The following is a 26,530-nucleotide window of genomic DNA, read 5'->3' on the forward strand; positions in this document are numbered from 1 at the left end:
GAATGAATGTATTCTCTGTCAAAATTATTATACTTAAAAATTTAGACACTTCTCATCAGAGAATCTCATCTCGTAAGCCTTCAGTTCTCCTCATGATCTGAGGCACCTGGGTTCTGAAACACCTCCTTGGAAGGTAAGAAATTATTTCTGAATCCAAGCTGACCAAACTTACCCCAACCCCACCACTCATCCACTGACCAGTGAGTCAATCTCTCCAATCCTGAAGATCGGGGAAAGGATGAAATCAGTGTTTGCCTGGGGGAGCTAAAATGTCATCACCTTCTCCCTTCCAGTGGTCGACATCTGTTAACAGGACCAAAAACACCAGTGGAATCTCCAAGCCTTATGTGTTGTAGGAAAAGTGTTTAACCACGCCCACATCTTCCATGGATGTATCTGTATCCATTTCTAAAAATGAAATTTCTACAGCAAAAGTTATGTACTTAAGAATAACTCAATTTATAATTGGTAGTGATGTCTCAAGCAATCAAGTTGCATGAAGAGAATTCCTTTTTTTTCAAGGCCTCACCCACAGCATATGGAGATTGCCAGGCTAGGGGTTGAATTCAAGCTACAGCTGCCCGCCTACAACATAGCCACAACAACTCAGGATCCAATTCTTAGCCCACTGAGCAAGGCCAGGGATCGAACCCATGTCCTCATGGATACTAGCCCAGTTTGTTAACTGCTGAGCCACGATGGGAACTCTGAGAATTCTTGCAAAGTGAGAAAAACTAAATTATTTTACTAACATAATGCTATTTTAAAAAATAATGACTTGAATACTTAACACTGAAAGATGTTAAAGTGGATGGTTTTATGTTGTAGAAGGATGTTCATAATATAGCATTATGGTAAAACCCAGGTTAACAAGAAAAAATATATGATGAAATAGCATTTTGGGGTTAAGGTACACCTCATATAACATAAATTCACCATTTTGACCATTAGCAAGTGTTCGATTCCATGTATCCAGTACATTCACAATATTGTGCAACCACCAACTCTCTCTACTTCCACCCCTGCGGCAGTCCATGATGCCTGTGGGCTCCTTTTGAGTATCATATCTTTAAATCCATAAAATAAGCTTCATAAACTCTAAAGAAAACCAGTTACATTGAAATGCAACTCTCAAATTTTTTTTTTCTTTTTTTGGCCCACTCACAGCATGTGGAGGTTCCCAGGCCAGAGGTCAAACCCGTGCTGCGCTTGTGCCCTGATCCACAGATGTAGTGGCACTGGATCGTTTAACCTACTGTGCTGACTGTATTTCAGTGGGTTGGAGACTGTATCTGCATTCTGGCACTGCAGACATACCACTGATCCCATCGTGCCAAAGTGGGAACGCCTCAAAATATTTTTAAAATTTGTTACATGGCAATATATGCTTCCAATGAATTTTTTAAATTATAAGAGCTAGTAGGATAAATTTGAAGTAGTGATGAGTATAATGATATTTTAAGGTATTTGCAATAACTAATGTGATGTGAAAATATCTGTGATTTCTATGGGCAATGATGCCACAGGTGCCACTAATATCACTGTGATTTATGGGGGCTGAATGGGGCAAAGCCTGGGGCAGCTGCTGTGCCAAGTTCTGAAGGAGCAGCCCCACACGTGCCCTCTCACTATTCCTCTCACTAGTGTGGACCCACATGACCCCAATTGGCGAGAATACCTAGATCAGAATGAAGTCCAGGGCCATGCTCTGAGGAGAAAAAAATAAAAATTTAGTTCCTAGCTTCTGGCCAGCTTCACATAAAAACCCCTGGAACAATGTCACAGATGCAACTGTGGAGGCTTTGAATCTACTGAATCTATCTTCTAAAGATAGATTTCTTCAACAACAGGTTTCCACATTTTCCAAAATTTAAACACAACTTTGAGGGTTTTAAAACATTTTAATTTGAGAAAGCAATGCAAGAAATAGGAAGGAAATTCACCCCTATTGAGTACTGACATTTATCAGATACTGACTCAGTCGTTTGAGACAGGCTTGCTTATTCAATCCCAACAACAGTGCAAGAAGGTGGCTACCATTCTGTAATAAAGGAACTAAGCCTTAGAAAGATAAACAATTTCCCCAAGCAAAACAGCTAGTAAATGGCAGACAGGGATGGTAACTTTGGTAGTCTAATGGCAAGGAGCGGTGGATCCAGGTCCTCTGTATCTAGCTCTCTGCTCCACCTTCCCTAAAGAGTAGTTCTGTCCTCCTGACCCCACTCCCATGTCAGTATTGCCCTCCATCCCAGTCCTCCACCTTCTCAGCTACACCCGCCCCCCTGGATCCTCATGAGACCCAAGAGCCCCCTGCTGGTTCAGCACAGTTTTATTCCTGGGACTCCACAAAGTGAAGTGTCTAGGGTTAGGGTAGACCCCAGGCCAGGAGGTGGTGGGTCACTGCTGGCCTCCACGCAGCGGCTCCACCCGCAGCCAAAGGCCGCCCTCTGCCCGCAGGACTATCTCTGGCTTCCTGCGCGGCTCCTCCTCATCTGGCAGGACGCGGAAGCGCAGCAGTGTGAGTGCCAGGACCACCTTCATCTCTGTCATGGCAAACGTCTGCCCAATGCAGTTCCTGCGGGGTGAGAGTAGGGGCTCTGACTGCACCCAGGTCCCCATCAGGCCCCATCAGGCCCAGAAACTACCTGGGACACCTATCCCCTCCTGCAGGGATAGAGAAGGAGGCTAACCATGCCTGAGACCACCCCAACCTGGGCTTGCATGTCCCCTGTACCCCACCCCTGTCTTCACACCATCCCCGCTTCACACACCCACCAGCCTTACCTCGGCCCTGCCGAAAAGGGAATAAAAGCCAGAGGTGACCTCTTCTGGGGACTTTCTGGATCAAAGCGGAAGGGATTGTATACCTGGGGCAGAGAGGACAGGCCTGCTGGGTGGGGTTTCTCAGGACACCCGGACACCCCCAGAAAAGACAGATGTAGATAGAGTAGAGGGGAAGTGTCTGATTTCCCCAAGTGGGGGCAGCACCTCGGGGTCTGGCCAGACGGATGGGTTGTGATGAATCCCAAAGATACTGATGACACAGATGTTCCCTGTGGGGAAGGAGGAGGCAGTCAGGACGAGGTCTCAGCTGACAGGACCACCTCCCTCCTCCCTCTGTCATTTTGGGCACCTTTGGGGATGACCCGGCCATCTGGGAGCACAACATCCTGGGCACAGCAACGGGAGATGCCAGGGACTGGGGGATGCAGCCGCAGACTCTCTTTGATGCACATGGTCAGGAAGGGCAACTGAGCCAGTTCGTCCCTAAGGAGCCCCCCAAAATCAATTATCCAAGGAGCAAAAACAGAGACACCCCTGGGCCCTGATTCTGTCCTGTGAGACACTCTCACCACCCCCCACTGACCCTCACTCCTATAATAAAATAAATTCAAGGGAGTTCCCCATGAGGCTAAGAAGTAATGAACCCAACTATTATCCGTAAGGACACAGGTTTGATCCCTATCATTGCTCAGCATTGCCATGAGCTCTAGTGTAAGTTGCAGACGGGGCTGGGATTCTGCATTGTTGTGGCTGTAGTGTAGGTCGGCCGCCGAGCTCTAATTCGACCCATAGCCTGGAAACTTCCATATGCTCCATGTGGGGGCCAACAAAAAAAGAAACCTGCTAAAAATAAAATAAAATAAATTCAATATGGCCAAAAAATTTAAGCATTAGATCATAAAAATCACAAAAGTCACTAGAAGAAAACAGACCTTAGAAGCATTTCTGAGCAAAAACACAGCAGTTACTGGTATTCTTAAAAGTATTAATATATTTGCATTTAAAAGTTTTTTGAATTATATAATTAGCTTAAAAAGCAAAAACAATTCTCTATAATGAATTTATGGGTTTACATGAATAAGATCTACTCCACTCTCTGGGGTAAGATGACCTAATTAAGGTGCCAATTCTTTCTAAATCAGTCAATATAATCAATGTAATCCAATAAAAATCGAGTTTTGGAGGAAGATGGAAAGGAACTTGGTAGTCTTATTCAATTTGAAAGAATTAAAGATCACCTAAAGCTAGGTCAATTTGTAATTTCTGTTGTGGCTCAGCAGGTTAAGAACTCAACTAGTATGCATGAGGAGGCAGGTTCCATCCCTGGCCTCAGTTAGTTGGTTAAGGATCCCACGTTGTCATAACCTGTGGTGTAAGTCACAGAGGCAGCGTGAATTTGGTGTTACTGTGGCTGTGGTGTTGGCTGGCAGCTGCTGCTCTGATTCAACCCCTAGCCGGGGAATTTCCCTATGCCACAGGTATGGCCCTAAAAAGAAACACACACACACACACACACACAAACCCTAAGACAAATATGTAATAATCACTAAATTCTGTTGGGACAATTAGTTAGCTATTTAGAGAAAAAAATAAATTCCTACCTCAATACTTATACCAATATAGATTTCATATGGAATACAGGATTAAATAAAAAAATAATAACAAAAATATGAAATAAACTAAAATTATATATAAAATACTTTTTGATGTCTTTTTAGGACCACACCTGCAGCATATGGAGGTTCCCAAGCTATGGGTCAAAGTAGCACTGCAGCTGCTGGCCTACGCTGCAGGTAAAGCATCACCAGATCCAACCACCTTTCAGCTCACCACAGCTCAAGGCAACACCAGATCCTTTAACCTACTGAGTGAGGCCAGGGATCAAACCCACATCCTCATGGATACTTTGATTCTTAACATCATGATCCAATAAAACCTTTTTGAATAGATTAAATCCATTAGAGAAAAACAAAGAGTTTTACATTTTAGTCTCAAAGTATGAAAGGCTTTTCTAAGCAAGATTTTTTTTCTCTTTTTTTTCTTTTTTTTTTCTTTTCTTTTTTTTTTTTTTTTTTTTTTTTTTCCTTTTTAGGGCCGCACGTGTGGCATATGGAAGATCCTGGGCTAGGGGTGGAATCAGAAATACAGCTGGCAACCATAACCACAGCCACAGCAACAGCAGGATTAAAACAATGTCTGTGACCTGCAGCACAGCTCAGGACAATGCCAGATCCTTAACCCACTGAGCAAGGCCAAGGATGGAACATGCATTCTCTTGGATGTTAGTCGGGCTTGTTACCACTGAGGCAAAGCAGGGACTTGTTTCTTTTTTAAATACAGGGGCTGTAAAGGAAAAAATGTTGGAATTCCCATCGTGGCTCAGTGGTTAATGAATCCGACTAGGAACCATGAGGTTGCGGGTTGGATCCCTGGCCTCACTCAGTGGGTTAAGGATCTGGTGTTGCTGTGAGCTGTGGTGTAGGTCACAGACTCGGCTTGGATCCCACATTGCTGTGCCTCTGGCATAAGCTGGTGGTTACAGCTCTGATTAGACCCCTAGCCTGGGAACCTCCATATGCCACTGGTGGGGTCCTAGAAAAGGAAAAAAGATAAAAAGAAAAAAAAAGAGGAAAAAAGTTAATAAATTTGACTACAAATAAATGAAACCAAACCAAAATAAAGTCAAACAACAATCTTGCATAAGAAAAAATAATGAATTTTCTTTACATTTAAAGAGTTGTTATAAATCAATAAGGAAAAATAACTAGGAAAAACTCAAAATGTAAAGGAAAAAATATGAAAACTGAAACTCTACAGAAAAAGAAATATACATGGTTGGTCAAAATATACAAAGAGAAACTTATACCCATCCTCCTTAAACTTTTTCTAAAGGTTGAAGAAGGAACACTCACAACAACATTCTATGATGTCACCGTCACCCTAATTCCAAAACCAGACAAAGATACCACTGAAAAAGAAAACTTAGGCCAATATCTTTGATGAATATAGATGCAAAAATTCCTAACAAAATTTTAACCAACCGAATCCAACAACTTATAAAAAAGATCATACATCATGACCAAGTGGGATTATTCCAGGTTCACAAGGATGGTTCAATATATGTAAATCAGTCAACATCATACACCACATTAACAAAAGAAAAGTCCAAAACTACATGATCATCTCAATAGATGCAGAAAAAGCATTTGACAAAGTCCAACATCCATATATGATCAAGACTCTTACCAAAGTGGGTATAGAGGAAACATACCTTAGCATAATCAAAGCCATTTATGACAAACCCACAGCAAACATAATACTCAGTGGAGAAAAGATGAAAGCCTTCCCACTAAAATCTGGAACAAGACAAGGATGCCCACCATCAACACTTGTATCCAACAGAGTACTGGAAGTCCTAGCCACAGCAATCAGACAAACAAAAGAAATAAAAGGTATCCAAAATGGAAGAGAAGAGGTAAAATTGTCACTCTGTGCAGATGACATGATGCTATACATAGAAAACCCTAAGGACTCAACCCAAAATCTACTCGAACTGATCAACAGATTCGGCAAAGGAGCAGGATATAAGATTAACATTCAGCAAACGGTCACATTTCTGTACACTAACAAGGAATTGTTAGAAAAGGAATACAAAAATTCAATACCTTTTAAAATTGCACCCCAGGAGTTCCCGTCGTGGCGCAGTGGTTAACGAATCCGACTAGGAACCATGAGGTTGAGGGTTCGGTTCCTGCCCTTGCTCAGTGGGTTAGCGATCTGGCGTTGCCATGAGCTGTGGTGTAGGTTGCAGACGCAGCTCGGATCCTGCATTGCTGTGGCTCTGGCGTAGGCCGGTGGCTACAGCTCCAATCCAACTCCTAGCCTGGGAACCTCCATATGCCGCGGGAGCGGCCCAAGAAATAGCAACAACAACAACAACAACAACAAAAGACAAAAGACAAAAAGACAAAAAATAAATAAATAAATAAAATTGCACTGCAAAAAATCAAATACCTGCAATAAACAGGACAAAGGAGGTGAAAGACTTATGTGCTGAGAACTATAAAATATTAATCAAGGAAATTAAAGATGTAAAGTAACGGAAAGATATTCCATGCTCCTGAGTTGGAAGAATTAGTATTGTTAAAATGACCATACTGCCCAAAGCAATCTACAGAGTCAATGCAATCCCTATCAAATGACCCATGACATTTTTCACAGAACTAGAACAAACCATCCAAAAACTTATATGGAACCACAAAAGACCCAGAATTATCAAAGCAATTCCAAGGAACAAAAGCCAAGCAGGAGGCATAACTCTCCCAGGCTTCAAAAAATATGACAAAGCCACAGTCGTCAAGACAGTGTGGTACTGGTACCAAAACAGACATACGGAACAATGGAACAGAATAGAGAACACAGAAAGAAGCCCAGACACCTATGGTCAATTAATCTTTGACAAAGGAGGCAAGAACATAAAATGGGAAAAAGACAGTCATTTCAGCATGTATTGCTTGGAAACCTGGACAGCTGCATGCAAATCAATGAAATTAGAACACACCCTCACACCATGCATGAAAATAAACTGAAAATGGCTTGAAGATTTAACTATAAGACAAGACACCATCAAACTCCTGGAAGAGAACAGAGGCAAAACATTCACTGACATCAATTTTATGAATGTTTTCTTGGGTCAGTCTCCCAAAGCAACAGAAATAAAAGCAAAAATAAACTAATAGGACTTAATCAAACTGACAAACTTCTGCACAGCAAAGAAAACCAAAAATAAAACAAAAAGACAACTTACAGAATGAGAGAAAATAGTTTCAAATGATGCAACTGACAAGGGCCTAATCTCTAAAATAGACAAACAATTTATACAACTCAACAGCAAAAAAGCCAACAACCTGATGGAAAAATGAGCAAAAGACCTGAATAGACATTTCTCCAAGGAAGATATACACATGCACATGAAAAAATGTTCCACATCACTGTTTATTAGAGAAATCCAAATCAAAACTACCATGAGGTACCAACTCATACCAGTCAGAATGGCCATCATTAATAATTCCACAAATAACAAATGCTGGAGTGGACATGGAGAAAAGGGAATGTAAGCTGGTACAACCACTGTGGAGAACAGTATGGAAGTACCTTAGAAAACTATACATAGAACTACCTCATGACCCTGCAATCCCACTCTTGGGCATATATCCGGACAAAACTTTCCTTGAAAAAGACACATGCACCTGCATGTTCATTGCAGCACTATTCACAATAGCCAAGACATGGAAACAACCCAAATGTCCATTGACAGATGAATGGATTAAGAAGATATACAACAACAACAACAACAACAACAACAAAAAAGACAAAAAAAAGAAAAAAAGGAGTTCCCGTCGTGGCGCAGTGGTTAACGAATCCGACTAGGAACCATGAGGTTGCGGGTTCGGTCCCTGCCCTTGCTCAGTGGGTTAACAATCCGGCGTTGCCGTGAGCTGTGGTGTAGGTTGCAGACGCGGCTCGGATCCTGCGTTGCTGTGCCTCTGGCGTAGGCCGGTGGCTACAGCTCCGATTCAACCCCTAGCCTGGGAACCTCCATATGCTGCGGGAGCGGCCCAAGAAATAGCAACAACAACAACAACAACAACAACAACAACAAAAAAACAAAAACAAAAAAAAAAAAGAAGATGTGGTATATATACAATGGAATACTACTCAGCCATCAACAAGAACAAACTAATGCCATTTGCAGCAACATGGATGGAACTAGAGACTCTCATACTGAGTGAAGTACGTCAGAAAGAGAAAGACAAATACTATATGATATCACTTATAACTGGAATCTAATATATAGCACAAATGAACCTTTCCACAGAAAAGAAAATCATGGACTTGGAGAATGGACTTGTGGTTGCCAAAGGGGATGGGGAGGGAGTGGGATGGATAGGGAGCTTGGGGTTAATAGATATAAACTGTTGCCTTTGGAATGGATAAGCAATGAGATCCTGCTGTGTAGCACTGGGAACTATGTCTAGTCACTTGTGATAGAGCATGATAATGTGAGAAAAAAGAATGTATACATATATGTGTAACTGGGTCACCATGCTGTACAGTAGAAAAAAAATGTATTGGGGAAATAACAATTGACTACAATTTTAAAAATAATAATAAAATAAAATAAATATGAAAACAGTGCTCAACTTTACCTATATTTAAAGAGATATTCACTGAAATAATAAAGTATATTTCACCTAAGAGATTGGCAAATTTTTAAATTTTATAATGCACACTGTTGGTGAGGATATGAGGACACTGCCACTCTTAAAATCTGTTTGTAGAAACGAATTTGCTAATTAAATTGCAAAACTCAAATGGTCTTTGTTCCAGGAACACCACTTCTAGAATTAGTCCAAGAAAAACATCCACACATATAAGCAAAGTGGATGTTCATTGCCTCAGGTTTATTATAGCAAAAGGCTTGGAAAAGATACAAATTGATGGGGAAACATTTAGATAAATTATGGTACATACATATAATAGAATACTATATAGCTATCAAGAAGAATAATACAGGGATTAACTAGTCCTGTCCCACTGTGCACAGTAAATTAGTACAGAGATGCTGAAAGGCAACTTGACAAAATTTATTATAACTGAAAATGTCTACATAAATGTCCCCAACAGAAGCAGCTTGAGTAAGAAATGCTATGCAGCACTCAAAGAGAAGGAGCTCTAAGATGCATTATTGACTGAAAAGAACAAATGACCAAATGTGTGTGTCTGTTTATATTAAACTCTAATAACCTAATCTTATCAGGATGTTTCATTTGGTGCAAAAATAAAACCCCACCTACTCTATTATTGACTTTGAAACTTAAAGTTAATTTTCCAAAACTTAATAAATGAAAGGATCTTGAAGCTATATTGTCAAGGATCATGCCTGAAAGCTCTGTACATACTCTGTGCTGTAGAGACATAAGATAGAATGAATAAGGCAGGAGAGACAGTGAACAGATTAATGTAGGGACAGACTGAACAAAGTCTGGAAGGACACCGGAAACCATAGAAGGAAGGAATGGGATTGGGATGCTGGCATCTGACAGAGGCTTATGGGAGGTGATGGATGTGTTAAATAACCTTATTGTAATTATTTTGCAATATATACATATATCAAATCATCATGTTGTACACCTTAAGCTTACATAATGTTATAAAACAATTATATCTCAATAAACCTGGGAGGGTTGATGGGAAGCTTATATTGTAAACCCTTTCATACTGTTTAGATTTTACCAAGGGACTAATTTTTTTGAAGTTGGAAGAAGCACAAAAACATTTTTCCACCTCAAGGACTGCTGTGCTGAGCAAAGCCTTCAAGTTGAGGGTACTATCTTCAAAATGTTTCTCCAGTCCAACACTTATTCTCTGTCCTTTAGTCCTTGGCCCAGAATCTTCCCCCTTGTCCCCCAGACTGCATCTCATTCACCTCCAGTTTGCCCCTGTAGCTAAAAGGAGATATTTCTCTTTTTTTTTTTTTTTTTGGTCTTTTTTTGTCTTTTTAGGGCCACACCTGCAGCATATAGAGATTCCTAGGCTAGGCGTCTAATCGGAGCTGTCGCTGCCAGCCTACACCAGAGCCACAGCAATGCCAGATCCCAGATGTGTCTGCGACCTACACCACAGCTCACGGCAACGCTGGATCCTTTACCCACTGAGTGAGGCCAGGGATTGAACTCACAATCTCATGGTTAGTAATCAGATTCATTACCGCTGCGCCATGATGGGAGCTCCAAAGAGATATTTTTAATACCCATATCTGAACTGCTCCCACCCATGTTCAAACATCTTCCATGGATTCCCAGTGCTCTCCATGTTGGTCATAGATCTCCCTTTAAGAAAAAATTTCCTAGAGTTCCTGTTGTGGCTCAGTGGTAACGAACACTACTAGTATACTTGAGGATGAGGGTTTTATCCCTGGCTCCGCTCAGTGGGTTAAGGATCCAGCATTGCCGTGAGCTGTTGTGTAGGTCACATGTCTTGGACCCTGAGTTGCAATGGCTGTGGCAAAGGCTGACTGCTACAGCTCAGACTCAACCCATAGCCTGGAAACTTAATATGACATGCGTTTGGCCCTAAAAAGAAAAAAGAAAGAATAGAACAAAGGCAGGAAGGAAGGAAAGGAAGGAAAGAGAGATAAAGGAAGGTAGAAGAAAGAAGAGAGAAAGAGGAGTTCCCGTAGTGTCTCAGTGGTTAGCGAATCTGACTAGGAACCATGAAGTTACGGGTTCGATCCCTGGCCTTGCTCAGTGGGTTAAGGATCTGGCGTTGCTGTGAGCTGTGGTGTGGGTTGCAGATGCGGCTCGGATCCCGTGTTGCTGTGGCTCTGGCATAGGCCGGTGGCTACAGCTCCAATTTGACCCCTAGCCTGGGAACCACCATATGCCACGGGAGTGGCCCAAGAAATGACAAAAAGACAAAAAAGAGAGAGAGAGAAAGAAAGGAAGGAAGGAAGGGAAAGAAAGGAAGGAAAGAAAAGAAAGAAAGGACCTTGATGTACAACTTCAAGGAGTGCTGTTACCTGACAGCCTCCAGCTATACGATCCCTGGGCTCTGCTGCAAAATTCATAGCAAGGCCACACTTTCCCTGGCAGCCTACAGCCAATGACTCAGCACAGAAGGCCACTACTGCCTGAGCATTTCTGCCCCATGTGACACTTCCCTAAGGGTGGCATCCTGCCCATTTGTATCTTTTCTCCGATATTAAATTCCCAAACGCTTGAAAACGCTTGATGTGCTTTCCAAAGCAGTCCAAAAAGGGCTTCCACTCCCAGCTCCAGCTTTAACAGGAACCTCTCTGATCCTCACACTGTAGATTTCACAAGGAGCCAACCACCTTTATCTCCTCCCAGACATCCCAGGCTCACTCTTGCATGCTTCCATCCTGGCCTTTGCACAAGTTAACCCCTTGGCTTGCAGCACCATACAATGCCCACACCCAGGTGGCAAAATGATATTCACTTCTTCACTATGAAGCCTCACCTCCTTTCCTCTCTGCCCCAGGCTGGACCATGTAGGACTCAAATGGGACTAGACTCTGAACTGGAAAAGGGGAAGTATAGATATGTTTCCTGAGCAAAGAGGTGGACCCCCGAGAGATTTCCTCGGAACCCCTGGGATAGAATATTAGATGGGAATTAGAGGAAAGAGCAAAAATTCAGGGCAATGGGGGTCTTTGGAGAAACAATGCAACTTCAAGCAGAAGAGCAAGGGAGGAGAGAGGATGTTAATATATTGAACATGTACTGTGCTGCATCTGTTCTGCATTGTCACAATTCTCCAAGTAGCACCTGTGGAGGGGAGATTCCTCACCCCACCCCCCAATTCATAGAGGAGAAAACACTATTCAGAAAAAGGGGACTGATTTTCTTAAGTCACATAGCCAGTTAGTGGGGCATTAATGAAGACACTCAGATCTTCTCATCCCCAAAGCCTCAGCTGTTCAGACTGGGCACCACACTTTGCCTATGGGCTCTGCTCCTATGCCCACTAAGCAATAATGACAGAATAATAAATATATATATATATATATATATATATATATATATATATATATTTGTTTCCCCTTTCCCAGCTGGGGACTAGAGCCAATAAGAAGGGTTCAGGAAGACACCATGTGGACATGCACTCACCATTCAATCTCCTTAGGCTCACGGTCCCTCAGGAGCTCTTGCACCTCCTTCCGGCAGCGCTCCTGGTACTCCGGATGCTTTGCCAGGTTGTACAGGACCCAGGAGAGGCCACTGGCGGTGGTGTCATGGCCTGAAGGGCAGCCAAACAGGCTTGGGTCTCTGGGATACTTCAGCACCAAAGGGTCGACAGCACCCTCATGGTAAGACGCCCCCCACCCCACCCCCACCACCTCAAATAACATGGGAAAGATGGCCAAACGGGGTGATCCAGGGCCACCAGCCAAGTCCCTCACATGAAGAGACCCCTGCCTGTTCCGAAGTCCCACACCGGGACCCTCACCCGCAAACATGAAGGTGTCAGCCTCGGCTCGGATGTCCTCATCTGACAGTCCTTTCCCGTCTTCATCCTGGAGAGAAAGCACCCCCCAAATCACATCAGCTCAGAGGACACCTGAGCCTAACCTGAAATTGTCCCTGAAGCTCCACCATCCAAACAGGATCATCCCCTCGTCAGCTCCAGAGCCCACCCCACAGCCCTCCTCCTTGGTCTCCTGCCTCCTGTTTACTCCTTCCAGGCAGCCTTCTACACAGCCACGTCTGAAACTGCTCACCGACCTGTCCCTCCCTTCCTCAAGCACCCTCTGTGACTCCCTAGCCCTCTCTCGATCAAGTCCATGTTCTTTGCTCTGACATGTGAAACCAAGATCCAGTCTACCTACCTCTTGAATTTAGATCCCAGAGAAGCCTACCTTGGCCAGCAGGAGCACATCAATGAAGTCCAAAGTCTTGGCCTTAGCCTTGGCCCTAAGGAAGTCTTGGGAACCCTGACTAATGAGGGTGCAACGCCGCTCCTGGATGACGGCATCTGTGAAGTCGTGCACCAGGCGGCAGGCCTTGCGGAAGCGCCTCCCTTCGGGGGTGAGGTAGTACAGGAAGTCCTTGTGCAGGAAGATCTGCTCGCACCGTTTTATCACCAGGGCACTGAGTGCTAAGATGGCAGTAATATATTCACTGGGTTTCCTACACAGTCACACCAGAGAGAGCCTTGAGAAGCAGCTCCTTAACACACAGGAAACCCTGGGAGCCCTTCCAGTCAGGAACCCAGGACCACATCCCAGCCAGAAAAGAGTGCCCTCCCATCAGGTTTCTCTCGCTGCCTCCCATCTCTGTCAACTGCCTCATGTCCTAGATCTCAGGGCGGAGCTTGAGAATCACGCTCATCTCTCCTCGCTCCTACACAATATCTGCCCCTGCCATTCTTCCTCAGCTTCTCCCAAATCTGCCCCATTTTCCCCACCAACGTCAAGCTTCCTCCTCTCTGGGGTCTCCTTCCATCCTCTGTCCACATGACAGCCAGGCTTTGCCCAAGTCAGATGTCCAAACTCCGCTTTGACCACAACCCACATCTGCTTGAGCACCTTCCCTGGCTCCCTGGAAACCTCAGCAAAAAGTTCATATCCTCTTTGTCTGGCTTTGGAATGTCCTTAAGCTATAGCCCCTGCCCACTCCTCCAACCTTATTTCCAATGTCTCTCCTCACTCTTACACCCACTTGGCTCACACTAGCTTCCTGGCCTCTATCAAGCAGTTCTGCCTGACCAAGAGGATCTCACCTTCTCTTTCCCCTTCCTGACCTTCAGTGTCCACCCCTCACCCACCTCCTCCAGGAGGGCCCTTCTGATCACCCTGCTCAGTCCTCCCCCTACCCCATCCACTCCCTTGGGTCTATGGCTCATGGTTCCAGGCCCTGGGACAAGACTCACTCCTGGCAGTTGCTGTCAAAACTGAAGACACATTTCTGCAGACTGTCCAGAGTCATGAGGCTGATGTGTTCAAACATGTCCAGACGGGTGTGGCCTTCTGAGGCCAAGCGCTGCCACTTGGCCTGGACAGAGAAGAGGGCAGAGCTTGGGCTGGGTATTGCCTCCCCTGAGCCCCTCTCCAACCCCAAACACCAAGATGCACTCCCCCAGACCCTGTCTCTTGGTCTCTGTCCTTGTCCTGCTTTACTTTACCCCATATTCCTGCTTGAAAAACAGTCACAGTGCTGACAAATGACTTAAGCTTAAGAACAAAGACCTAAAGGCATAAGTTATTCATGTGGTCAGCTGAATGAGGACATAATGCCAGACCTGTGCAGATTGGCACGCCATTTCCACAGCATGATATGTCCTGTTAAAATAAGAGGAAGAGGAACCTCATGGTCCCAAGTTGTTTATGAGCAGTTGTTAGCAAAATATGCATTAGCAAGGAGAACAAGGTGCAAACCTAGGCATGTCAGGTTGCCTCAGATAGGCAAGCCATTTGTGGAAGCACAATGATGATTCTCTAGATGATATGCATAGACAGCTAATGCCAAGTTTCCTCAAATGCTAATGATTGTTAAATGCCTAAATGTCAGAATAAAAGCTTAACCATCTACCAGCTATGTGATTTTTAAAATAATAAAAGAACTTTTAAAATAAAAAAAGTTCTTTAAAAAAAAACCTGTATCCTGTACCTACAACCCCCTTTTCACTTGTGGTAATCCTAAAGAGCACAATAAAAGCATTGTCATTTCCTGAGGCAGCACTCTTGGTCCCTGAGACCTTGAGTCCCCCGGTTCCCACCTTTAATTAAGATAAATGTCCCTGTGTCATGTTTTACATTAACTTTTTCTTAAGTTCCACAGCACCCATTCTTTGGCCCTCACCTGCTGAGCTGGTCCCAGCACCCTTGGTCAATTCATTGCTTTCCACTGGGCTTTTCCAGTGTCAAATATTTAGTAACACTTCAGATGACTTGCTTTGGTATTGGACAAACCAAGTTAGAGTTGCTGTGCCACCACACATAGCATCCTTCCTAGGGTGTGATCCTTGGCAAGGCCCTAACCTCACTGGCCTCCCATTTCATCCATTATAGTGTGACAATTATATCATCTCTACTTCATAGGAATGTGAAAATAAATTAGACACCACATGCCAAAGAATTGGCACATGGTTTGGGATTTCCAATGTGTTAAATAACTGTTATTTCAGTAGCGTCTGAAGTTACGAAAACCTATCTTTTTAGGAAAACATTAGTTATTGTCATTTAATTTAGTGGTACACATAGGCTCATATTTTTATGAATAATAATGAGGAGATCCCTGTGACTAGTGTTGTCACTGCTGTTTCTCTGGTTATAGCTATGGCATGGGTTCATTCCCTGGCCCGGGAACTTCCGCATGCTGTGGGTATGGCCAGCATCATCATCATCGTCGTCGTCATCATAAAAGCAATGTTAGCTTCTCTGACCAATAAAGCTAGTATAGAAAACAGGATGTTCAAACTACAGTAATTGGACTTTTTGAGAAATTAAAGCCTTCGCATCATCTAGAATAGTGTTAGAATTGCTAAAATTGTCATAAAATCAAGATTAAGTTATATGATCATACCAGACTAATTTCCAAGAATTCATTTTAACTAGAACTACCGCTTTGTGTTTTCCCTTTAGGGTAATATTCCAATTATTAAATTACTTAAGTTGCTTTAAAAAAAATAACTATTAACTACCATATCATCTTCGTCATTACCATAGTGGTAGACAACTACGAAAAAGTCACCATTTCTTTGTCTCTCCCTATCTTTGCAATAAGACTGTGTGGCTCTTCCATTAGGAGACGGAACCTCTTTCTTCGTCTCCTGAGTCTGAGCTGAGTATGCAACTTGCTTCGATCAGCGAACAGAAAACCATGGTGTGCTAGTTCTGAAACTAGGCTTCAAAAGGTGTCACATGTTTTTTCAGGCACCCCCGGGGCATATGGAAGTTCTAGCCAGGAATTAAATACAACCTAAGCCACAGCTGCAGCAATGCTGCACCCTTAATCTACTAGGCTGGGCCAGGGATCAAACTGGCACCTCCACAGAGACAAACCAGATTATTAACCTACTGCACCACATCGAGAACTCTAGTACTACATGTTTCTAATTGTTCTCTTGGAAAAGTCTCCACCATGTAATCAAGCCCAGGCTAGCCTACTGGAGGATGAGGGACAAAAGCAAGAGTCTGCTTCCCCACCAAGGCTATCCTAGATCAGCCGATAGCTAGCCAAGCTCCAAATATGCAACAGAGCTGAACCTGAGTCAGCAGAGCTGTCTGCCAAACCCACACATGACCACAGACACAGGAGTGATTCCAGCTAGGATAAAAAGAGCAAAACAGGAGTTCCCATTGTGGCACAGCAGAAAGGAATCCAACTAGGAAACATGATGTTGTGGGTTTGATCCCTGGCCTTGCTCAGTGGGTTAAGGATCTGGTGTTGCTGTGAGCTGTGGTATAGGTTGCAGATGAGCCTTTGATCTGGTGTTGCTGTGGCTGTGGTGTAGGCCAGCAGGTATACCTCTGATTTGAGCAAAACAACTGACACAGCATCTCATGAATGATAATAAACCCTAACTCAAGCAAGAGAATTTAAGGTGGTATGTAAAGCATAAGGAATTACAGTGCAGAAATTACCATTCTGGCTCAGCAGGAACTAGTATCCATGAGTATAATCCCTGGCCTCTCTCAGTGGGTTAACCATCCAGCGTTATCATGAGCTGTGGTTTAGGTCTCAGACACCGGTCAGATCTGGTGTTGCAGTGGCTGTGGAGTGGATTGGCAGCTGCGGCTCAGATTCGACACCTAGCCCAGGAATTTCCATATGCTACAGGTGCAACTATAAAAAGGAAAAAAAAGAACTTGCAATCTTTATTATTTCTATCTTGAAATTACAGAGCTTGCATGAGGCACACTAGAAACTAAAGCCATCTGATCATCTACTATGGGCTAGAAACATGATTCCTTTACATCATCTTGACCACCCTTTCAGAAGGGATTATTATCCTGATTTTAAAGATGAGAAAATTGAGGCTTCGAGAGGAAAATCAGTGATGCCACCCCCGACAAAAAGCCATTCAGCAGAGCAGGATTCCAGACTATTTGTGTCCGAGGCCACTCCGCCTTTCTCAAGGCTCCAGCTGGGAACCTGGGTTCTAGAAACTCACATGCATGATGTCTGCACTCCTGTTGAAAATCTTCACATATGACTTCAAGATATCAAAGTGGAAGGCAGGTGTCAGCAGGCGGCGCTGGTGGCTCCACTTCTCACCAGCACTCAGCAGGAGCCCAACCCCTAGCAGGGGCAACCATGGGGAGTGAGCAAGAAGGGCAGTACCTTCCCCCAGACCCCCAAGGTTGTCCCCAACCTCCGTCACTCCCCGTTACTCACCCAGCCAGGGCTTCAGGAAGCTGTAGAAAAGCATATCCTTGGGTATGATGGTGGCTGACATGAGAGATGGAACATCAGGGACCATGGAGAGGAGAAAGGGAGGGACTTTTGCTCTACATTCCCCCTCCAATCCCAGCATGGCAGGAATGGGACCAAGGGCAGGGGAAACAGGGAGGAGGGGGGAGGTAAGAGAGGACAAGACCAGGCTGCAGCACAGAGTAGAACAAAGGCAGAGCCAACACACACACTCCTACATACTTAGATGCAATCCAACATGGCACAACAGGTCTCGGCACACCTTGACGTGGTTCTTAGGAGGACTAATCTGTTCTACACACCCAAGCACAGGAACCTATCAGGAACCTAGTACACCACATTTGCCCCATCACTCTCTGACATCTCCTAGAACACCCAACATCACCCCAATATATATTAGCATGCCTTAACATGAAACAGCATACATGATATGTCCTAACATGGCATAGCCCTGACCTGGGCCTGAGGCAACATGACACAATCTTAGCATGTCCCACAGAGAGGCCCCAGATAGGACTTAAACACTGTCCCATTAAGGGCACAGACAGAGTCTGGGCGTGACCTAGACTTCCTCAGTATCCTCCTTCACCCTACCCTTAGCATCAGGTGCTTAGGCTCAAGGGGACCCTCTGTGCTGAAAGGGACCAGAAGATGCTGTCCCACTCAGATACTGAGCTCCACCCACCATGAAGAGCTCTCCCTGTCCCCTTAAGCCTCCAGAGGCCCCCAGGACCAATCAGACACAGTGGGCCAACCTGAGGTCGGGTGGTATCCCTGCCCCACACACACAGTACTCTGGCCATCTCCCTACCCCCACATCACCTTCTGGCTTAGGGTTCCTTCCATCAGAGGCAGCTCAGGCAGCAGAGAATACACAGAACTAGGAGGCAAGCTTCACATGCTACGTGGCCTTGAGAAGTTACTATGCTTCCCTGAACCTCTTTTTCCCCACCCTGGAAATGCCCACCTAGCAGGGTGGCTGGTGGATGAATAGCTGCAGTATCTGCCTGTCCAATGTCTATCTCCTTTTCCTGGGACCAGCACCCCATACTTCCTCCACCGTCAACCCAAGTAGTTATGAGGGCAGCTGTGCCACCCCATCCCCTGCTCCAGAGCCGACCATATGACACTCAGCCTCACCAATTCAGCTGCAGTTATTAGGTGATGAAGTGGTCCCTGTGACCCAGGCCACTCCACTTTAAGGGAATTCTGCAACTTTTCCTGGGTCTGTGGGGCGTGAGCTCACTTGTCAGCGGGGATTGACCTTCTGGGATTCATCTTTACCAGCATGAAGAAGAAGAACACACAGCTTTGAGATGAAGACAGATTCCCAATGACACTGCTTGAAAACCTAGATCCAGCCATGCCTGAAGGCAATGCTCCCTGAGCTTTTCACTCAAGAGATCCCCTTTCTTAGACCAACAGGGTTGAGTTTACACCACCACCCAAAACTGGAAGAGATTTTTGGCAACCAGAGAGAGCCAAGGACCTGCCCAGAGGAACCAGCAGGTCTCTGTCGATGCTGCGCATTCCCCTGCACAACCTGGTCTGTGGAGGAATGGGAAGGGCTTGGAGCAGGAGCAGGGGGAGCCTGGGGTAGGGAGCGCTACCAGGAGATACCTGGGGCCTGGAGCAGGGGAGCAACAAAGTTGGGGTGGACAAGCCGCAGGATGGGATAGAAGGGCCCTAGCCACCAGAGGTAGACATCACAAAATAAGCGGCCCATGTCTTCTATCAGCTGCAAGCCCTCTTCATTGCTCTTCGCCTGGGAAAGGATGGGGATGAGGCCTCAGAAACTACAACTGCCAACTCTATCCCCCAACCCACCACACCCACTCACCCCCTTCTCCCCTACTACCTGGGTTATTTTTCTATACTTCCCTCCATCTCACCAAGTCAGATTCTCTCTGTTGGTCTCTCTTTTTTCATACCTACCTATGTGCCTCTCTCTGTCCATTGTTCTGTTCGTATCTGAATTGTAAACAGAAAAACACAGGGGGTGGGGAATATGAAGAGATAATAGATGGATGGGTAGATAGATATTTTTGGAAAGATGGATAGATAGATAGTAGATAAATGGATGGTGGGTGGATAGGAAAATGATTTGATGGGCGGACAGATGGGTGGATTGAAAGAGGAACGGATAGATGAATGGATGGATGGATATATGATAGATGATGACTAGATAAATAAATTATAGATGGATGTATAACTAGATGGATATAGATGAGAGGTGGAGAGATGAATGGAAAATGGATGGATAGATGGATAGACAGATAGATGGGTAACATATATACACCTGTGTATGTAAGTTTCTTCTCCTTCAATTATGTATCTCTGAATGTCCTCTCTCTCTCCCTTACTCTTTCTGTATCTCTCTCTGCCCCGATTTCTCTGTCAACTCCTCAACTCTTCAACTCAACATCTCTGTTTCCCTTCATCTCAACACCTTCCACAGCTCCCCATCACTCTCAGAATCAATCTCCTGCCCCTACTTGTTCTTCAAGTCCTGCGCATGCTACACCCCTCTCCACCTTTTCCCTGCCTCTCACCTCCATCATCCTAGCTGCATGGAACTTCTTCTGATTGCTCAAAAGCCAGGAGTACACTCTCTCACCTCCAGGCCTTTGAGTGCACTAGTCCTCTCCACAGAATACACTTTGCTTTCTTTGCTAAAAAAAAAAAAAAAAATGCCTGCTATTTATTCCAGACGCACTTGCATCAACTCTTCCTCCAAGAAGCCTTTCAGCCTGACTGAATGGCAGAAGCCTTGCTTCCTCTAGGTTTTCCCAGCCAACCTCTCCCTCAGACCTACGCTGACCACACAGGACTGGGGTGTCTCTAATTCTGTGTATAAGATTGGGGTTCCTCCAGGGCAGAGTCTGGGGCTATCTCCCCAAGAACCTTCAAACAGTGTCCAGAATTGGGGGTTGGCAAATAAATGAAAGCAAGAAAGATATGACCATGGGAGCCCAAGAGAAGAAGGGGCTGTGGGACCTGAGGGGCTGTGCAGAAGCATGGTGGGTAGGGGCTTGCAGCACTCAGATACTGGCACAGCACCCACCTGTGGTGTCAGTGACAGACCAGGCAATGTCACAGTGGCAAAAACAATGAGGAAGATGGTGCTGCCCAGTCAGATCCTCTATCCCTGGGGGTGGTTGGACACCAGCTGAGTTAAGTCCCTCAAGCCCTGCTCCATGGGGGCACAGGCAGCCAAGGCAAGGGCCATCACCCCAGAAGAAGCCCCTGCAGTGGACACTGTGTCAGAATGTTCACAGACAGAGAGAATCTCAGCTTCCTCTTGCTCTTTCTCTCCAGGGGACGGAGCATCTTGGAACATCTCCAGGTCCCAAGGGTGCATCCCAGGGCACAGGGAGAAGACACACTCTGCCCACAGGGAAGCTGACCTTGGCTGGAGAAGACAGATTTTTCTCATGCCGGGAGTGGTCCCAGCCTAAGAGTGGCCACAGGAATAGATCCCTATGGGGGAGATTTGTGGGTGGTACAGTGACCCAAGGACTTGTCTCTGGGTTTGGGTCCCACATCTTTCCATATGGCTTCTATGTCCTTGGATGGTGAAGGGTCTAAAGTTCTGGGACCTTCCAGCCCTGGAAGATGCCACAGGACAGATGTGAACTCTACCTATCAACTAGGGCAGCCTCTCCCACCTATGAGTCTGTTCTACTGCCCAGGCTCTGTGCACAGTGCATTCTGTCTGACAGTCTATCTATCTATCCGTCTATCTATCTGTCTACCTACCTATCTATCTATCTAGCTATCTATCTATCTAGCTATCTAAAACATCCTGTCTATCCATCAATTTATCATAGTATCTCCCAGCAAGCCAGCTATCTCTCCTGAACCTATGGACACTCCCATAAATCATGCCATTTACAAATGAGGAAGCTGAAACCACATACCCCACAAGAGGAAGAAGCATGGGTCCCCTCCTGGTCAAGCATTCTCACCCTCATGAGGACCCAATCAAGCCTGACAAATAGTCCCAGGTGCTCCAGTCAAGGGAATATAAGTCTTATTCGCCTTTGTCACCCACTCCCTGCTCCCTGATGACCCTGAGACACTTGATGAGATCAGTCCAGACAGGGAGAGGGACTCAGCCAAGATCACACAGGAACAAACACGGAAGGAGAGAAGAGAGGTCAACACAAGCCTCCAATGCCAAGCCCTTGGATGGGGAGCCAGAACTGCAGTAACTCTGTAACATTCCTGCTGCCTCAGGGGCTGGCTGAGACATGTAACCTAGGGAAACCTTTACAATGAGCTTGGGACATCCTGTTCTGTGACAAGCTGGTCTGGGGGAGGAGAGGAGAGGAGCTGGACAATCAGGATTTTGGCCTTGGATAACAAAGGGAGGTGATGGCAAGCTACCCAGGCCTCCTCCATCACATTAGCAAATATTTATTAAGTGCCTACTGTATATCAGCCCCTGGGATGGGCCACTGTAGATCTAATCTGTGCCTCCCAGACCTACCATCTACTCAGTAGAGTTGGGTAAAAAGCAAATGATTGGATAATTAACTGTGTAAGCAAGAGCCAGGCCAAGTAAGAGGTCAAGGACTGGGTGGGAGGAGTTATTAGGGAGGCTTTTAGAAATTAGTTATATTTGAGCTAAATGGGAGAATAAGGAGGAATCCACTGGGTAACTGCAGGAAGGGAAGAGCCTCCAGGCAAAAGAACAGCACAGCAAAAGCCCTGTGGTGAGAAGGGCTTGGTTCACTGAGGAACCAAGAAGCTCAGAGTGACTATGACATGCATGAGGCTGAGGAGGACACCAGGGCCCGGCCAAGAAACACTTAGCCTTTATTTTCTGAGGGATAAGCATTCATTGAACAGTGTTCATCCGAGAAGTTGCATGGTCTAAACTGAATTTCAGAAGAATTTCTCCAGGGCCAAGGAGTCAGTGGATGAGGAGACAACAGTGGCAATGAAGAGACCAGACAAGGGGGAGGGAGTGAGATGGATGGGAAATTGGAGGGTTAGTAGGTGAAAACTATTACATGTAGAATAGATAAGCAATGAGGCCCCACTGTACAGACCATGGAACTATATCCAATCTCTGTGTCAGAACATGATGGAAGACAGTAGGAGAAAAAGAATGGACATATATGCATGACTGGGTCACTTTTCTGTACTGCAGAAATTGACACTACATTGTAAATCAACCATAATTTTAATTTTTTTTTAAAAAGAGGCCAGAGAGTAGATTAGGAGAGACTTCCTGGAGAAAGATGAAGGTGGATGGGGCCAAGGGTGAGAGGAGATGCAGAGAGCACACAGATTAAGGACAGATTATGGAGGCAGCACATTAGGGCCAGATGCACAGGTGAGAGAAAAAGGCAGGCTCAAGGGCTCCAAATATGTGTTGAAAGGATGGACTAGACCAAGGGTGGGGACAGAATTGGGGACGGAGCCAGGAGTTCAGATTCTGACCAAGGAATCTGGTGTTTAGGAGACACCCATGCCATGAGAGGAGGAGGAAGGAGCTGGATAGGATGACCTCGGGCTCAGGTCAGGTGTGAATTTGGAAGTCACTTATGCAAGGAACTGATGGTCCACTTAGGAGCTGGAGCCCTGGGGTAAGGAGGTGGTCTTAAGAGAGAACGAAGAAAGAGGTAGGATGCTGGGGTTTCTGCACATGGAAGGGTGGAGCAAAGGAAGAGCCAAGTGGAGACAGAAGGGCCATGAGGAGGTATAGGAGATACCAAGGAAGGAGGGTGGCCTAGAACCAAGAGGAAAAGAGGTCCAGGAGGACAAGGGGATCCACAAGCTCAAAGAGCTGTGAGCAGGTGGATGAGATGGGGCTGGATGGAGTCCATGGGATTTGGAGTCCTAGAGCTCACAGTAATCTGGTGGGAGCATGGTGGGGGTGGGAACCACACTGGAGCAGGTGAGAGCAAGCAAAGAAATAGAGGCAATGCGTGAAAACAGCTCTGTGTACAAAGAGAGAGCAGAATGAGCCCCGTTGGAAACAGGCAGGTAGGGATGTACATGTCACCCCTCTGTCCTGTTTTGTGACCTTCCTTAGCATCACCATAGAGGAGAGATCAGAGGATGGGGGCGTCGGGGTTTGAGCTCACACAAGGCCAAAGTCTTCCAAAGAGCCATGAGGGAAAGCCCAGGTGGTAAGAGACTTCAGCCCATGTGCAAAGGATGAGAATCTAAACTTGATGTACCCAAGGAAATCAGATTGAAAAGAAGCTGTTGGACTAGGGTGCACAGGGGAATGGACAGCCTGGCAAGGTCTAGGATGAGAGATGAAGAAAAAAAAAAAGAAGCTAGAAGGAAAGGAAGTTGTGGTCAGAGAATGCAATCTGGAATCAATGGTTTTGGACATTGTGCCTTTGCTAGTGATGACAAAGTCCTTATTGGGATTAGAGCCAAAGGAAGCTGACACAGCACAGAGGAAGGGGCTCTGGGGATGAGGCTAGGAAGGTGGGCCAGGAGCCCCCTCCCACCCTCCCAGGAAATTTGGCCATTAGGTCCGAGTGATTCCTTCTGAAAGAGGGAAGGGTCCACTTTTATCCAAGTTGAGCAGAGAGGCCCACCGATATATCCTGAGGGTGGAAGACAAGTTTGGAAGAGACAGACGCCAGAGGAAGGGGAGGAGGAGGAGAGACTGACCACACATCTCCTCAGCTCCTGCTGTACCCCCATAGGGGCATAAGAGGGGTGGAAGTCATAGCTGATTCCTCTGGGAAGCAGAAGCCCAGAGAGGAGCAGACACTGACCTGAAACCAACAGAGATGGGCCAGGCAGGGACAGACCCTGGACAGTGGCCCTGAGGAGGCCTCAAGACCAGCAGTGGACACCATGGGGTCACTAGGGGACCCAGCTCTCTGTAGGCCATCCTGAGAAGTCCTCAGATATGAACTAGTGTAGGGAAGACAGGCAGCCCAAACAGGCCTTGACAGAGGAAGGCTAAGAACAAGAAGAGTATTGGGGCAGAGAGGGGGCAGAAGGTGGACGGAGAGGAGAGGGTTCGACCCAGTGGGGAAGTGAGGAAAATGCTCTCCCTGCTTCTATGCTGCCCTAGACCCCAGCTCAACCCCAGACCCCAACCTCCCTGAGCCCAATCCCTAACCCCTGGGAATTCAGCACACCATCATCCCTCAGACCCATCCTGTTGCCCACACTCACCAGGTCCCAGTGACCCCAAAACCAGTTCCGTTTTGGGGGTTGCGGGAAACACCGGAGGCGGCAGCAGTTGTCATAGAAGTCATAGATCCAGGACAGGATTCGGGACAGGAGCCAGGTAGCACCGACCAGCTGCAGGAGCAGCCACGGGGAGGCTGACACAGGCCCCAGTCCTAGCCAGGACAGGCTCAGCTGCAACATCCTGCAGGGCAGACGGGGTAGAGAGTGAGCTCCTGAGACTCAGCAAAGGGACAGTGAGGGTGAGCTCTGAGGCAGAGACAAATAGACAAACAAATACAGGGAGAGGAACAAGGGGGTGAGTGCTGGAGAAGGAAGGGCTCAGAGATGAGCAGACTGAGGCTCAGAGAGGGGAGGAGACCCAGGAAAATCCAGAGGAAGAGGAAGAGACAGGGAAAGACAAGAGAGAAGAGAATGAAGAAATGCCCACTTGGAATCAGTGGAAAGTTGCCTTGGGCAGTGCCCCTGCCTACCCTGGACCAGAACTTTCAGCCCCACCAACGCCAGCGCTGCACCTTCTGTCTGGACAACTAGTCTCACACAACTTCTTCTGTCCTCTTCCTGGGGAGACTTCTTCCCTGTCTTGACCTCTGAAAGCAGAGAGGCGGGCTTTGAGTGGGTCAGCCAATCCCTGCTCCCCTGGCTGCCTCCTCCCCACCTGGAGTCTGCCCAAGACTTGGAAACCCGAGTAGCTGGCTCCAGATTTGCAACAGCTCAGATTCACGTGGTGCAGATGCTGGCTTTCAGGACTCAGCACCTGCCACTCAGCTCGTTGGAATGCAGACAAAGGTGACTCTGTGCCCCTATGTTTACAGATGCCCTTGCCCTTCCAAGGCCAGGGTGTAGCAGGTAAGAAATTATGAATGTCTGAGTGCCAACCATGTCCCAAAACATCTATGTGGCTCTCACCATGCGTGAGCCAGGAGGGCAGCATGCACCATTTCTTGGCACAGAATAAGGAAGCCCAGAGACAAGAAACCTCTAGCCTCCGCGGCACACAGCCTGGCAGGAGTTCAAGCCGAACCACAAAGCAACCCAGGCCTTGGGTTGAGATGGGAGTGCTGGGAGCAGGAACAGAACAGCCTGGCTGGGGATTACCATAGCAGATTTAAGGGGTCAAGGGCTCAGTCAGAAGAGGGCACCTGGAGGCGTGAGGGGTAAGGCTAGGAGGGGCCAAGAGAGAACAAGGTCCACACAGGAGAAAGCAGAGTTGGGAGATCCTGAGTGGAGTTCGGCCCCGCCCTCGCTCTGGCTATGGGCTCTGCAAACCCTCTCTGGGCTCAGCCTTCCCATCTGGGAAATGGGATGTTGGATGAGACCCTGAGACAGGGACAGAGGAGGATTCCACAGGAGCATGAGGCCCATCAGGAGACTCAAAAATGATGGCGTGCACAAAATGGGCTGCCAATAATACTTATGCTACTGTGTGCCATTACACCAAACAAAGAAAACCTACTCTGTGCAGAGAACTGTGGGTAATTAGTGCCTGCTGTGTGCTGGGTGTCTCAAAAAGCATGCCTACTATATGGCAGCTGCTCTATATAAAGTATACCTACTGTGTTCCAGGTGTGCTACCCAAAGTGCATCTAGCACTTCCCACTATGGCAGAACAGCAT

The 26,530-nt window shown here is 46.2% G+C and overlaps 1 protein-coding gene across 3 annotated transcripts; it reads right to left on the bottom strand.

Moving 5' to 3' along the window:
• LOC110255237 (cytochrome P450 4F6-like) lies at positions 1,882-25,863 on the bottom strand. 3 transcript variants are annotated; one of them, XM_021083604.1, is made up of 13 exons: positions 25,430-25,863; positions 24,900-25,098; positions 19,362-19,506; positions 17,706-17,759; positions 17,482-17,609; positions 14,239-14,360; positions 13,226-13,496; positions 12,817-12,883; positions 12,477-12,606; positions 3,134-3,267; positions 2,989-3,053; positions 2,785-2,867; positions 1,882-2,575 (listed from the first exon to the last, which is right to left on the bottom strand). In XM_021083604.1, the coding sequence occupies exons 1-13, from the start codon at positions 25,846-25,848 to the stop codon at positions 2,398-2,400; spliced, it is 1,995 nt and encodes a 664-aa protein (XP_020939263.1). In that variant the 5' UTR covers positions 25,849-25,863; the 3' UTR covers positions 1,882-2,397. The 3 variants fall into 3 exon arrangements, with proteins under 3 accessions (XP_020939263.1, XP_020939262.1, XP_020939264.1); XM_021083603.1 differs by having other exon boundaries at positions 25,388-25,863; XM_021083605.1 differs by having other exon boundaries at positions 25,345-25,471.

This window comes from Sus scrofa, chromosome 2, assembly GCF_000003025.6.
Source record: "Sus scrofa isolate TJ Tabasco breed Duroc chromosome 2, Sscrofa11.1, whole genome shotgun sequence".
Classification (NCBI taxonomy): Eukaryota; Metazoa; Chordata; class Mammalia; order Artiodactyla; family Suidae; genus Sus; species Sus scrofa.

Coding starts and splice junctions, on each gene's coding strand:
- LOC110255237 (XM_021083603.1), bottom strand. CDS start 25,848: ATGCTGCCCTCCTGGCTCACGCATGGTGAGAGCCACATAGATGTTTTG. Junction 17,760..19,361: donor TCCCCTGCTCCAGGCCCCAG/GTATCTCCTGGT, acceptor CTCTCATGTCAG/CCACCATCATACCCAAGGAT. Junction 2,576..2,784: donor CCCTTTTCGGCAGGGCCGAG/GTAAGGCTGGTG, acceptor CTCACCCCGCAG/GAACTGCATTGGGCAGACGT.